Raw genomic sequence first — 14,897 nt, forward strand, 5'->3', positions numbered from 1 at the left:
AATTATAAGTTTAATTTAAAAGAAATTAAAATTTATAAAATTTTAAACTTAAACTTAAAAACTCTTTTAAATTTAACTCTTTTAAAGAAAAATATTAAAAAGGTTTAAAAGGTTTAAATAAAATTAAAAATTAAATAAAATTATAATAATATAATATAATTAAATAAAAACTAATTATAAAAGTATAATTATAAATTTTTAACTTTATATTTAAAAGGAAAAATATAAATATATATAAAACTTTTAATATATTAATTTTATTTTAAAACTTAACTTTATTTATTTTTACATTTATATTATAATATTATTTTATACTTTTTTAATAATCTTTATTTATATAAATTTTAAACTTATATTATTATTTATATATTTAAATATATATATATTAATAAAAATATAAATTAATAAAATTTTTATATTTATAAATATTTTATATAAAAATATTTATCTACTTTTTATTTAAATAGTTAGAGAAATTTAATCCTTTTTTATTTCTTTTTTAAGTATATTTAAATTAAGAGATTTTTACTATCTCCCTTTACCCTATGTAGGCGCTTCCTTAGGCCTGTAGTTGGGCGCTTAACTAGCTTAATTACGCTCTAGTTTAATATATCCTTGGATGTATATAGAATAGAAGCGACACTACATACGGAATAGAAGTGAACCCATATATAGTTACCAGTATCGCTCAGAAGCGAGGTATCGCCAGGGCCTCTCGGCGCCCTGTGCTTGCAGCATCCAAATAGGGCACCTCTCCAATACCGGTCGCTCGCACGCCCAACCTGACCCCATCAGCGAGGTGTGTGTCTGGCTGAGAAAAACAGGTCAGTATCCAAGGTGACCTAGGACTCCATGGCATTATCTCCCCATCAAGAGCTTACCGTGGCCGCGTGTAGCGTGCAAACGTTACTCCAAATAGCACAGGCACCCTGAGTCCAGTGCATCCTGGCAACACAGTCGTGATTTCGCGTGATTATCCTCATGAGGTAGTCCCTGATCATCTGGTCCTCGTATGGCCATACCCCATCGATCTTGGACACATGCAGGCCCACGCCGGCAAAGACACTCTTCCATCCTGTCACCGGATGCGTGCGGACCACAGGATGGTGGGGCTCGAATGCAAAGTCTACGTTCAGGGGTGAGCCACGGGGCGACATGACCTCGTACCCGCCAGCCTCGCACGCCGACTTGAAGACGGGCTGCGCACACTCGGCCGTCAGGGTCTCGAGGAATTGCTGGAAGGGTGGCGAGAGACGGTCGTAAAGCTCGTAGCCGGACACCCAGAGCGTGTCACCCCCGGCGGGCGGCGTCACCTGCATCCGGAGGAACGAAAAGTCGGAGGGACAGGTCTCGAAAAGACTATCGCTGTGCCACTCACGTCCCAGGTCCCACGGCTCACCGGGCACGCGTCCGGGAGGGTTCTTCATGGTCGCATACATTTTCTTCTGAGCCTCTGAATTTATCACATATCTTTGAATTTTGAGAATGGTTATCCACTGTCGATAGAGTTCACTGATCCCGCCTCTTTGGACAGGGAGACTTACATGTTCTTGTCCGTGGTTCCGTCGGCCATGGGTACGTTGTTCTTATCGTTGTACAAAGGATGGACATGAAGGCCATTTTCGGCGGGTCTCCCAGTAAGCTTGCCGAGCAAGTCAGTGACGCGTTTCTGTTCGTCAATGGACAGGTCGTCCTGGGGTGCTCGGAAGAAGACCACCCCGCGCTCGCAGATTGTGATGGCCAAGTCTCGAAGTTGCTCTTCGGCATTCTCTGCTGTGAGTATGTCTCTGATCTTCGCGGCGGGATACTCGCGGCCGATAATCGGAGTTACATCGACAAATTCCAGATGATCAATCGATTGCCCCTTGGACAAAGGCGCGCGCCGCAACTTCGCAGGTGGTAAAGAATCCATCGTGTAGAAGTATTCACTCTTCAGTCTTGTGTGCTGGTATTGCCGAGTTGGGGAGCGGGGGTCCTCGAAACGACCGGCCAACAACCCGTTTAACAAGGCAAGGTAGGGGTAGTAATATACTTTATATTTTATATTATAAGGTTCCTAAATACCCCTACCTTTCAAATATATTATTACCTCCATCATCCTCTAACTATTTTAACTTAAAATTAGTAATAATAGATAATTTTATATTTATATTTAGCCACTATATAGTATACTAGGTGTATTATATTGTATTGTATTGAATAGTCGCCGCTATAGGCGGAGGGTGGGCTATATACCCCTTGGTACATGACATACTCTCCTCCACCGCCTCGCAAACTAGGGGCATGGGGTGTGGCAGAGGTACCTGTAGGTATCTGCCATTTCGTCAGGCCGAAGCACATGGGATGAAAACCCGTAAAGCCCTAGGGCCCTATCAAATCGTGCCACTCCAGGGATCAAGGACACTGGGTGTGCGGGGAATTTTATGAACGAATCCGATTCAGTCGATCAGTGTCGCCTATCAACCGGCAGTGGTCAGCATGGCAAGCCCAGCAAGAAGGGAAATAAGCATACCTTTTGCCGGGTCCATCGTGTTCTCTGTGACAGTGGAACCCTTTGCGCTCCCTTTGCTCTGTGGATACAATCTCCAGTCGCCGTGGTCACTGGATCCAAAGATTATTCTTGGGACACAAGGTTGCATTTCTCCCGGTTCATCAGAGTCGCGGCGTGCAATAATACACCATGGGTACCGGCGCAGTCATCTCAAGCAACCCGCTCAAGCTCGATTATCGGAGCCACAGCAAGTGCCTTGCGATTTGCGCGGTCATCACTGTCTCGAGCTTCCAGTATGGACTAGACTACGCACTTGTCGGAGGGTTTATGGCCATGCCGGGCTTCCTACGAGTCTTTGGGTATTTCGATGAGACGACTCAGAAGTGGGCCATTGACACCACAGTCCAGCAGCTTATATCGTCTCTCATGACCGTTGGTACCTTTGTAGGTTCATTGCTCATCGGTCCCTTCAGCCAGCGTTTTGGGCGTAAGAACGGCCTCTGGACAGCCTCGGCGCTGAATGCCATCTCGACGGCAATCATGATGGGAACTACCAGCGTGGGACCGCTTTACTTTGCCCGTTTCTTGCTTGGTACGAAACCACACCCTGCTCGCAACTGACGTCCCTCTGACAAATGTGAGTTGAAAAGGCATATCCGTGGGCTGGTTCCTTACCTTTGGCCAGGTCTACATAAACGAGGCAGCACCTGCACACCTGCGTGGCATCGTCTTCGCTGTCTACCAGACCCAGCTCAGCGTGGGTTCGGTTGTAGGTGCGGCTGTGGACTATGGAACACACAACATGCAGGACAAGAACGCCTACAGAATCCCTTTGGCCCTCTTCTTCATCGCACCAACAGTCCAGTCGATCTCGTTGATATTCTTCCCAGAGAGTCCGCGGTGGCTCATGGCGCATGGCAGAGAAGACAGCGCTGAATTAGCGCTGAGAAGACTGCGTGGCCATGCTATTGAAGAGGCGACGTTCCAGGCAGAGCTGAACGAGATACGAGTTTCTACAAGGCAGCAGGTGGAACATAGCAAACACAGGAACAAGCATCTCTGGCTCGAGATATGGAACAAGAGCAATCGGAGAAGGACAATGCTCTCAATCGCGGTGGTGTGCTTTCATTGTGCAGCAGGTGGGTTCTATCCGAACTGTCCCCCAAGTGCTCTCAGCGTCTCGGTGCCTTGTTCCTCCGTTTCACCATACGCCCCAACGTGGGCTAATTGCTGCATAGGGTCCTCCTACCTGACAATATACACGACGTATTTCCTCACAACGGCTGGCATTGCGTCAGACCGGTCTTTTGAATTTTCTACCATGATAACTTGCACGGGGCTACTAGGGATTCTGTCCAGCTTTTTTTGGGCGGACAAGGTGGACCGGCGAGCCATTTTCATGATTGGGGTTGCTGTCTGCGGACTCACGCAGTTGGGTTTTGCCGTGGCTTGGACGGTGACACCGGGAACCGAGACCGCTGGCAAGGCCGTGGTTGGTCTTATTGCGGTGTTTACTTTCTTCTACACTGCCTTTGGTAGGTCTATCCGGGCAATTCTCAACGCAACATGTGAGACCGCTAACCCTTTCATGCTGCTGCCAGGTCCGTACGCGTGGATGGTCGGCGCGGAGTATCCCAACAACCACCTTCGTGCTCATACCTTCGGGCTCGCGACGGCCTTGAACTTCTTGGGTAACTGGGTTGGAATTTTCACTGCTCCATACTTCATTAACCCGGCTAGCCTAGGGTGGAGTGCAAAGTACGGGTATGTGTACCTCAGTCTCTTGACATCTCCCTTGTGACGCTATACTTAAGGAGGTCTCCTAACAAGTAGGTTTACAGCTACATCTGGTTTGCATCAAACACTCTCGTGTTTCTGTTCATATACTCCTTTCTACCAGAGACAAGGGGTCGCACTTTGGAAGAGATCCATGAAATGTTCGAGGAAAAGGTTGCGTCTAGGAAGTTCAAAGGGTATATCTGTGCAGAAACACAAGCCATGGCCACTAGGGTAATTGAAAAGGAGCGTGTGGCACATGCCGAGGAGGTCAACACTCCATAACACGCCGGAGACCAGTGGACGCACAGGTGGCTCATTGCCATGCAAAAAGCCGTCACAAGGTCAAGCCTCCTGCAATGACTAGGAAGATACCACCACACCTAGAATTAATAACTACTAAAGGTATTATTATTCTTAGTAAATTTAAAAGCTATATTTTCTTCTATATTATATATAGAGATAAATATTTATTTACTTTCTAACTTAATAATTATATATAAACTTTTTAATAATTTTATAGATTATTTATATTTTTTTAGTTTTATTATTAAATTAAAAATAAATAGTTAATGTTTTAAAAGGATAAAATATAATATATCTTTTAAAAATTAACTTAATTAAGTTTACTATATAAGATTTTTTATAATAACTTTATAATTTATTATATTTATAATACTATTTATTATTAAAAGATACCTTCTTATATTAATATATTAAGTTATACTTAATTAGTTTAAGTTAGTACTATTAGCCTTAATATAAATTAATTTATTAAAAGTTAAAGCTATTATAAACTATAAGCTAATCTTAATACTATTAAATACTATATATAATATTACTATATAACTTAGATATAAATATAAGTTAGTTAAAATAAATAAAGATAAAAGCTACCATTCCCCTAACTAGAGATATACACGGGTTCTAGCTCTACTTAAGTAAACACCTATCTAGCAAACCTAAAAGACTATTAGCTCTACTATATTATAAGTAAAACTACTTAAAAGTAGTTACTTAGCCTACTATATAATTTATTAAATTAAAAGATAATTAAATAAGGTAACTATACTTTATTACTATTTTAAGTTTATAGTTTTAATAGCTTTATTTAAATATTATATAAATAGAAAAGAAAATAGCTATTAATAATTAAGTTTATAACTATATAAAGATAGATTTCTACTTTAAAAAGAAGTTATTAATATTTAAAATAGTTAATATATTTTTAAAGAAACTAAAGGATTATAAGTTTAATTTAAAGTATATTAAAATTTATAAAAATTTTAAACTTAAAATTAAAGAATATAAAGTTTTAACTTTTTTAAAAATATTAAAGTTAAAAAAGTTTAAAAAAAGATTTAAATAAAATTAAAAATTAAATAAAATTATAATAATATAATATAGTTATAGAAATAGTAGGTTATAATAGATTAACTACTATAAGGCTAGTAGGTCTATATATATATATGAACTACTATTAGTTAATAGGTCTAGCTAACCTAATTAAGCGCTTCACCACCTAGCTAGGCAGACTTTTTAACTATTATTAATCTACACTACTTTAACTAACTACTTCTTATATATAAACTAAGCTAACTAATATTAATTAGTTACTAACTAACTTTACTAACTAACTTCTAATAGTAAGATAAATTATTTAAACTATTTAAATATTAAGTCCTCTTAGAGAATAAATTAGTAAGGCTACTTTACTATTATAGTCTAAAAAAGATAAATTAGTAATATTACTATCACTATTATAACCTTTTTAAAAGGTAAGTTATCTAAACTACCTAAACGTAAATTTAACTATTAAGTAAAACCCCTTTATTAGGTAAGTCTTATAACTCACTTAACTTTTTTTATAACCTATTTATCTATCTACCTACCTTATATCACCTAAATAATTAACTAAATAAGTAAACACTCTCTTAACTTCTCTCTCTTTCTCTCTCTTTCTTATAACTACTAATAAAACACTCTAACATTATAGCTATTATAGTCTTAAATCTCTAAAAATAAAATTATCTATAGCTATTATAAATATATACTAATAGTATATCTACCTATATTACCCTAATAAAAAAAAGATATTTAAGTTAAAAAATAAGTTAAAGAAGTATATTAATAATACTTATAAGAAGGAATATATAGCTATTAAGTCTAATAATAATAAAGTTTAATAGTTTATTAGTAACCTTATTAGTAACTTATTTTAAAATAACCCTAATAATTATTTTTAATATTTTTATAAGATCTTTAAATACTAGAATAACTACCTTAAATAAATTAAGTTAAAACTTCTTAAGGACCTTTATAACAACCTCTATTTAAATAGTATTTACACTAAGCTAAATAAATTACCACTTAACACCCTACTCACCCTCATTTAAATGCCCTACCTAAATAAGGAGGAGATACTATAACTACCTATATAGCTAACTAAGCTAAAGATGAGACCCTCAATTAAATATAAGATAAAGGACTAATAAAGTAAGCAATAGTTTACTATAAAAGAAGAAACTACTAAAAGGGCTAACTAAGCAACTACTAGCTAATTAACTAGATATTAATAGTTAGTAACTACTTAATAAACAACCTAATAAGTAATTAATTAATAATTTAAACTTAATTTTACCTATTAAAGTAATTTAAATTTAAGTGATTTAAGTAATTTATAAAACGTTAATTTAGAGTGTTTTTAAACTACTTAAATTAACTAATTTATAATTATATGTTTAATAGTAATTCTAAGTAATTTAGTAATTTAATTAGAAACTATTTTATTAGTAAATAGAGCTCTTTAATTAGCTAAAAGGAAGGGATATTAGACCTTGATTTTAAAAGACTAAAAAGTTATTAGTATAGGAATAGTAGGCTATAGTAGATTAGTTACTGTAAGGTTAGTAGGCCTATATATATACACGGACTACTATTAGTTAATAGGTCTAGCTAACCTAACTAGGCGCTTTACCGCCTAACTAGATAGACCTTCTAACTATTACCAATCTACACTATTTTAACCAACTACTTCTTATATGTAAGCTAAGCTAACTAATAATAGTTAAATAAAAAACTAATTATAAAATTATAATTATAAGTTTTTTAATTTTATATTTAAAAGGGTTTAATAATTTTATATTTATTATTAGTATTATTATTATTATTATTATTATTATTATTATTATTATTATTATTATTATTATTATTATTATTATTATTATTATTATTATTATTATTATTATTATTATTATTATTATTATTATTATTATTATTATTATTATTATTATTATTATTATTTAAAATTAATAAATTAAAATATATATAAATAAAAATTATATTATAATAAAAATAATAAATAAATAATTAAATTTTAAAAATATATTAAATTAATTAATAAATTAATAAATTAAATTATAAATAAATAAATAAAAAGTTTTAATATTAAATTTAATAATTTATTAATTAAATTAATAAATAAATTAAAATTTATTTATATATACTTTTAAAAATATTATATATATTATTATTCTTTTAAATATAAAGTTAAAAATTTATAATTATAATTTTATAATTAATTTTTATTTAATTATATTATATTATTATAACTTTATTTAACTTTATTTAAGTTTTTTAAAACTTTTAACTTTAATATTTTTAAAAAGTTAAAACTTTATATTCCTTAATTTTAAGTTTAAGATTCTTATAGATTTTAATATACTTTAAATTAAATTTATAATCCTTTAATTTTTTAAAAATATATTAATTATTTTAAATATTAATAACTTTTTTAAAAATAAAATTTATTTTATATAGTTATAAATTTAATTATTAATAGTTATTTCTTTTCTATTTATAATAAAGTTATTAGAACTATAAACTTAAATAATAAAATATAGTTACTTTATTTAAAGATTATCTTTTAGTTTAATAGGTTATATAATAAATTAAGTAACTACTTTTAAATAGTTTTACTTATAGAGCTAATAAATAAATATTTACTTAAATAAAGTTAGAACCTTTAAAGGAATAATAGCTTTATTTTTATTTATTTTAACTAACTTATATTTACCTAAATTATATAGCGATCTTATATATAATACTTAATAATATTAAAACTAGGTAGCCTATAATCTATAATAGCTTTAACTTTTAATACACTAGCCTAAATAAACTAGGTATAGCTTAGTATATTAATATAAAAAGGTATCTTCTAATAATAAATAATATTATAAATAATTATAAAGTTATTATAAAAATCTTATATAATAAACTTAACTAAATTAATCTTTAAAAGATATATTATATTTTATTTTTTAAAACTTTAATTATTTATTATTAATTTAATAATAAAATTAAAAAATATAAATAGTTTATATATATATTATTATATAAGTTTATAAGTTTAATAATTTATATATAAATAAATAAATTCTTATTAATAATTATAATTTAATTTTTTAAAAACTATTATTATATAAAATAATTATAAAATTAATTAAAAGTAAATTATAAAAACTTTAATAATTTTTAAAAGAATTTTAATTTTTTTTTTAAAAAAAATTAAAATTAAAATTAATTTAATTATAAATTAATAAAGTTATAAATTAATAACTTTTTAATAGAAGTAAAATTAGTTAAAATTTATTAGAAGTAATAATTATACTTAGGGATTATCTCGACTATCTATATTACCTTTCCCCTCTTTATTAGCTGCATCGTGTCGTCATGTCTAATGAAAAGCTTGAGTAACTAAACTATATCTTATCAATTCTTCTTGCCGAGGACCGTCCGGTGCTGTCGTCATTACAATTATAAAAGGTTAAGCAGCGGCCCCTCACCTTCAACCAAGTTTGTTTGCAAAATCATCCTCATCTTCCTACCCAAGCTCTGCGATCCCCCCCCCCCTGCCCGCTTCCTCTCAGAACCAGTCGAGACATAGCAAAGTATCTCACCCAGCTGAATATGACGTGATAATACAGCTGTGACTAACCTTGAGCAAGGCATACGTACTGCACGGTACTACCGCCCCTCAGCTTAAGCCATGAGGTCTTTCATTGGTCAGGTCATCCAAGATGATCGGTATCCAGGTAAAGTCAACACGCATGAGCCGGTGCCAATCCGCCCGTGCTAGGTCCGAGAGTCCTGCTGCAGCAGCACTCAAGTGATTTCGGCATGTCGGCGGAGCGGCTGAGATTATACGGCTTCGGAACTTGATCTTGGATAATACCAGCGAAAGGATCATGCGTTTTCCTCCCCTGCTCGTGCGAGAACAGACGATGCTAACAAAGTCACCGCAGACATATAATGGCTCCCTCTGCCCTTGTGACCGCGCCCGACGCCGAGACGGCCAGCCTGGCCGCCAAGGGTATCATCAAGCCTGTTGCCAAGGCTGGCGTTGACTCCAAGGCCATCGAAGGCATGATGGGCCAGTGGGACTCCTTCACCTTCTCGCCGATTCGCGAGAGCCAAGTGTCTCGCGCCATGACGAGCCGGTACTTCTCGGACCTGGACTCGTACGCCGAGTCTGACATTGTCATCATCGGCGCCGGCTCCTGCGGCTTGTCAGCCGCCTACACGCTCGGGAAGCTGCGCCCAGACCTCAAAATTGCAATCATCGAAGCCGGCGTGGCGCCCGGCGGGGGTGCCTGGCTGGGCGGTCAGGTGGGTTGCCAACAATGACTCTGAGAACCCTTAGATCCACCCTCTGGTGGTATGACGAGTGGCCTCGCTCGACACACTGTTGGCCAGTTGGTAGATGCTAACCCAGAGCCCCAAAATAGCTTTTCTCGGCAATGGTTATGCGCAAGCCAGCTGTAAGTGAACTCTTCAAGAATTCTACCAGTTCCACCCGTCGCGATGTCCGCGGCATCTGCTCCTGTCTGCTGCGCGGTGCGGCCGTTCTGACAGTCAACCGGGTTACAGGATGCCTTTCTGACCGAGGTTGGCGTTCCATTTGAGGACGAGGGCAACTTTGTCGTCGTTAAGCACGCAGCTCTCTTCACGTCCACCATCCTGTCCAAGGTGCTGCAATTCCCCAACGTCAAGCTATTCAACGCCACCACTGTTGAGGATCTCATTACCCGTCGTCATGTCGACGGGTCTGAGGACGTTCGCATTGCAGGTGTTGTCACCAACTGGACCCTGGTCTCCATGCACCATGACGATCAGTCCTGCATGGACCCCAACACCATCAACGCACCGCTCATCATTAGCACCACTGGACACGACGGTCCCTTTGGCGCCTTCTCGGTCAAGCGCCTTGTGAGCATGAAGCAGCTCGAGCAACTTGGCGGCATGCGTGGCCTTGATATGCAGACAGCGGAGGATGCTATTGTCAAACGCACCAGGGAGATCGTGCCAGGACTCATCGTGGGTGGCATGGAGCTGTCCGAAGTTGATGGAGCCAACCGGATGGGTAAGCCGTCTTGTGTTCGACCCGTGGCAGAGGCAAGAAGACTGACTCGTAACAGGACCTACGTTCGGCGCCATGGCCCTGAGTGGCGTCAAGGCGGCCGAAGAAGCACTAAAGATCTTCGAAGTCAGGAAGGCCGAGAGCGCGCAGTAAGCCCTGGGTACCGATTTCGAGTTTCAGTCACTGGAGAAGTGGCATTACGCCTATCTGTCATTCTTTCTCTTTCGGCACTGAGCAGGCCATGCGGGTATACTCATCATAAACACATGTAGTCAACTAAAGAAAAATGTCCTGTATGATGAGGCCCTTTTTAGGTACTTATTTCCGATGGGCGGGATGACAAACATATTGCTATGGCCTGACCAATACACTCTTTTAACGACGCATCTTTGTATTCTTGTGCACAACACATGTTTGCTTGATATACTCATCCGGTGATTCTGAAGCGGAACCGTGAAGCTTCCATAGGGAGTGCCTGATATCGAACTGATGGGTGGCCTAACTGGTTCTTTGATACCGTGACAGCAACAAATGCTCAAATGCTACGCCTGCTCAATTTCTTCAACGAGCTCGCCACCTATCCTGGCGATTTCGGCAAGAATCGCTCCCTTGTTGACATCAACGTGCTCGTCACCGAGCTCCTTCTCCTCGATTGCAACCGGCTGGTATGAACAGGGCAAATTAACCCTGAATTTGCGCCTTTGTATCTGAGGGTTCCAAATTGCAGCCACGACTGTGTCTTCCGGTGGCCCGTGGAAGAAGAGAAGCGGCCCAGAAAAGAGGTTGTTGAGTTGTGCCACAAGAGTCCTGGCGGGATGCGAAAGCGCAGGCTGTGTTGTCCGCCCGGTCCGGCCGTCCAAGTTTTTAAACTGGGATTGTTTCACATCGTCGGGGTCAGTCGCTTTCTTCATCGCCTTGCCATTCAAGCGGATCAGGACATCGTACTCCTTCAGTGAGGGTTGAAAGAGTGATCTCGCATCCAACTCGATCCCTTTGTTCTTGACAAGCTTGCACGCTGCCCTGGCTAACGTGGTCATACGGGTGGCAACGACTCTTGACGGCATAGGACGTCCGTTGTGAATGGTGTAGGCGGTGCCCGATGTCTCATTGGACGTGGCTACAACCAACGTGGTGTGGCTCATGCCAGGGTCGATCTTCCGCCAGGCCTCAAGCCTGGTAGCAACAGCGGATCGCTCAGAACCTGTCAGCTCCCCGGTGGAATCGAGAACCAGCGGCTCCATACGCCAGTCCCACCTGGACAGGAATTGCAGCGTCCGCAGAAATCCTGTCATCGCGCTTGACGGGGCTTGCCACGGGTATGGCTCCAGGAAGACCCGCAAAGCGAACATCTCCACCAGTTCGTCCAAGAAGTGACACGAGAGTTTGTGGGAGTTGAACCATTGTTTGACCAACCTGATCGTAGGGGACAAGGCAGGAAAGCGAGTACAGAGGATTGACATCGTCTGCGTGTGGCGGGGCAGGTGTGAGTAAAGGCGCTTGAAGGAGGCCTGCAGCTGAGCGCCCTGGGTACGCACGCGCTGATCAAGACTTTTATCCGCGATTCGTCTCTCCAGCAGGCTCTCCTCGAGATCACTATGGATCCTGAGGCGGAAGGAGGCACCGCCTTCGTATGTTACGTCCAAGAACACCAGGTTCTCTACTTCTGTTCCTGCCTCCTCCAGCCCGACGCGGCATACCACACCGGACTTCGACTCACTTAAGAGCTCGCCGATTTTGAGAAGAAAGGCAACCTTTGTGCGCTGTATAGCGGCTAAGTTATCAGGCCACTTTCCCGACGCCTCGAAGTAGACCACGGTGTCCATTGGCAGTGTTGAAGCCTTGGGATTGCTGAAAGATGGGGGCCGCACCGATGCGGAGCGCAATTCGGGTGCTGCAGCGGCAACCTGCCTGATTTGCAAGGGAAGGTGGCTCAAATTACGAAGGTCTGCCTCAAACCCGGCGAAGGCCTCCCTGGCAGCTTGGAACGCGGGCGCATCTGATGATTTGATGGGTATGATGGCTGGAAACCCGGCCCCATAGAAATCAAGACTCTCATCCTGTATGTTCAAGTGCAATTTGAGGGCGTAACGGGTAATCTCCTCCCAGAGACCAAGCGGCGAAGCCTGCGTCCAGATTAAGCTCTCCAGAATGCTACCATCCTTGAAGCGTCTTAACTCAGCCTTTTGACCCCAAAATTTCCGGAAGTCCTTGGCCGCTTGTTTATCTTCGACCGATGGACCTTGATCGACCTGGCGAGCCATGTTGGCTGCATTGAATAGCACTCCCACAAGCAAAGTCGAAGGCCGCAAAGGATGCGTGGACGTGGGCTCCCAGGTAGCCTCGTCTGAGTCGTTGGCACTGTTTACATGTATGAGCTGGACCCTGTCGCCGAGCGCCCTCCTCAGGACTTTGGCAGCCTTCCCCCCAAACTGGGCAGCGGCACTTCCAAATTCGCCAACGTTGTGTGGATCCGTGTTTGTTGGCTGCTTGATCTGGACGAGAGCATCATAGCTGTGAAGCGGCAGGTCGGCCTTGATGATGAAGGTTGGGTTGAACTGGTCTGCATCTTGATCTGCCAGCGATGCTTGGGTCCACCTGGCGTATTGCTTCAATGCGGAGGCAGAGCAAGTACTCATCTTGTAAGCCAGGTTGAGCTGTCGCGCGGCGTCGAGGATGACCGGCCCAGGCTCGTTCAAGGCGTCCAAGCCGTCACTGGATGACCCGAGGACAGGAGGCTTTCGGCAGAGGTCGACGGCGGCGAGATACTGCACCACGGCCTTGAAGACCTGGGTAGAACTGAACGAGGCAGACAGGGCCGCCCCGCCCTTGCGACCTCCACTTTTCAAGAGAAGCGCGGTCAGGACGGCCCATTCAAAGTGGCCGAACCCGCCCCTGGAGAGCGAGCCCCCAAAGCCGCGTTGGAGCAGCCAGACACGCCCAAGGATACATGCATCCTTGAATGCCGGGCAGGCTTTCTCCGCCTGGCGGAGGACCTTGAGATAAGAAGAATAGCAGCCCTCGGCCTTCAACGTTGAGTTGTAGTGGGGCGTTGGGGTTCTCGGGCTCTCGCCAGCGTCCGTGGCAGATCGAATGCAGCAGGCTGTAGGCAGCAGCTTCCTGGTGGGGCACCAGCCTTGTGGGGCACACGGTATGATGCGTATGCTGTAGTTGCTGGAGGATTCCTTGGGGGTCAGGTTGAGAACAGGAAGCAGGCGATTCCCATCGGAGTGCTCATAAGCAAGCGAAACCGAGGAAGCGAGCCCGCTTCGAATGGAGGCGGCCAGGACGGTCAGGTAATACGCCCTCTTGTAAAAGTACCTGAGATCGAGATAGTCCTTGTCCTGGAAGATTTCATTGGGCATCTCGACTATCATGTCGACTGCATGGCGACTTTGCGACTTGACCATTGTCTTGGAGACGTAGCTCCCGACGACATTGAACTGGGCCGGGGCTGCGAAGGAGACCTTGTAGTGCGAGTCGCTGGGCGGTTTGGGGTCGGGAAAGGGCACGACCAGACCGTGTGTAGTTTCGAGGCTCTTGGAGGCTTGATGTATCTGAAGGTGAGGGATATGGTCAGTCACGGAGCATCAGGGCTTGACGGGCAGGGAGCTCACAGGAGTAGGGTCATGAGGCTTTGTAGCCTCCAGGGTGGACTTGATGCGATGCAGGAGGTCATCGGCACCGGCGAAAGTCTTGTTGTAGTCCAGCCTGACCTCGCGGAGGAGTTCCTGTGTCTGCAGAGCAAAGGTGCTCGGTCGGGGGGTGCCAGCCTGGGCGGCAGCGTCCAGAGCGGCGTTGCCATCCACGACATGCCCATGGGACTCGCCATGGTCTATTTTTCTTCGTTTCGCCGGGTTCGTGTCCATTTCGATGGCGGGGTGGCGGGATGGCGGGCGCTCCACTCGTGCTCAGTTGCCCACACAGGCCAAAAGGATATCGGCAGGACACAGGCAGACAAGTTCGCGTTCGGCGTGGCGAGGCGATTCGAAGCAAGTCGGGCGCAGGCATGGAAATTTATTCTTTATCGATTAGATGGATGGTAGATTAGATAGATTGGCGCTTGCGTCCAGGGGACGCGTAGTGTGCCCCACCGTTGTGCTAATACCTGCCTAGGTACCTAGGTACGGAGTACTCGAGTACCTGCGAAACCCAGGTACCTGGACGGGCTGTTGTAGCGGGCAGGTCCCGCACGCTGGTAAAGCTTTAACACCA

The 14,897-nt window shown here is 41.3% G+C and overlaps 4 protein-coding genes across 4 annotated transcripts; 2 read left to right on the top strand and 2 right to left on the bottom strand.

Annotated features, from left to right (window-relative positions):
- Window positions 1–688: 688 nt before the first annotated feature.
- Window positions 689–1,912, bottom strand: KVR01_012359 (uncharacterized protein; the record flags this gene model as incomplete). Its single annotated transcript, XM_044788133.1, has 3 exons — window positions 689–811; window positions 882–1,470; window positions 1,545–1,912. 3 exons carry the CDS (start codon window positions 1,910–1,912, stop codon window positions 689–691), a joined length of 1,080 nt encoding a protein of 359 aa, XP_044638547.1.
- Window positions 1,913–2,680: 768 nt separating this feature from the next.
- KVR01_012357 (uncharacterized protein) lies at window positions 2,681–4,552 on the top strand (the record flags this gene model as incomplete). The annotated part of the gene is made up of 5 exons (XM_044785447.1): window positions 2,681–3,083; window positions 3,142–3,630; window positions 3,730–4,026; window positions 4,093–4,255; window positions 4,333–4,552. 5 exons carry the CDS (start codon window positions 2,681–2,683, stop codon window positions 4,550–4,552), a joined length of 1,572 nt encoding a protein of 523 aa, XP_044638545.1.
- A 4,395-nt stretch (window positions 4,553–8,947) lies between these two features.
- KVR01_012515 (thiamine thiazole synthase) lies at window positions 8,948–11,069 on the top strand. The gene is made up of 6 exons (XM_044792854.1): window positions 8,948–9,216; window positions 9,274–9,289; window positions 9,571–9,934; window positions 10,054–10,086; window positions 10,196–10,688; window positions 10,744–11,069. Exons 3-6 carry the CDS (start codon window positions 9,578–9,580, stop codon window positions 10,836–10,838), a joined length of 978 nt encoding a protein of 325 aa, XP_044638703.1. The 5' UTR covers window positions 8,948–9,216; window positions 9,274–9,289; window positions 9,571–9,577; the 3' UTR covers window positions 10,839–11,069.
- KVR01_012434 (rRNA-processing protein UTP22) lies at window positions 11,046–14,715 on the bottom strand. Its single transcript, XM_044784440.1, has 2 exons — window positions 14,300–14,715; window positions 11,046–14,239 (listed from the first exon to the last, which is right to left on the bottom strand). Exons 1-2 carry the CDS (start codon window positions 14,549–14,551, stop codon window positions 11,228–11,230), a joined length of 3,264 nt encoding a protein of 1,087 aa, XP_044638622.1. The 5' UTR covers window positions 14,552–14,715; the 3' UTR covers window positions 11,046–11,227.
- Between the last annotated feature and the right edge of the window lie 182 nt (window positions 14,716–14,897).

Source organism: Diaporthe batatas (assembly GCF_019321695.1).
Source record: "Diaporthe batatas strain CRI 302-4 chromosome Unknown Contig00019, whole genome shotgun sequence".
NCBI lineage: Eukaryota > Fungi > Ascomycota > Sordariomycetes > Diaporthales > Diaporthaceae > Diaporthe > Diaporthe batatas.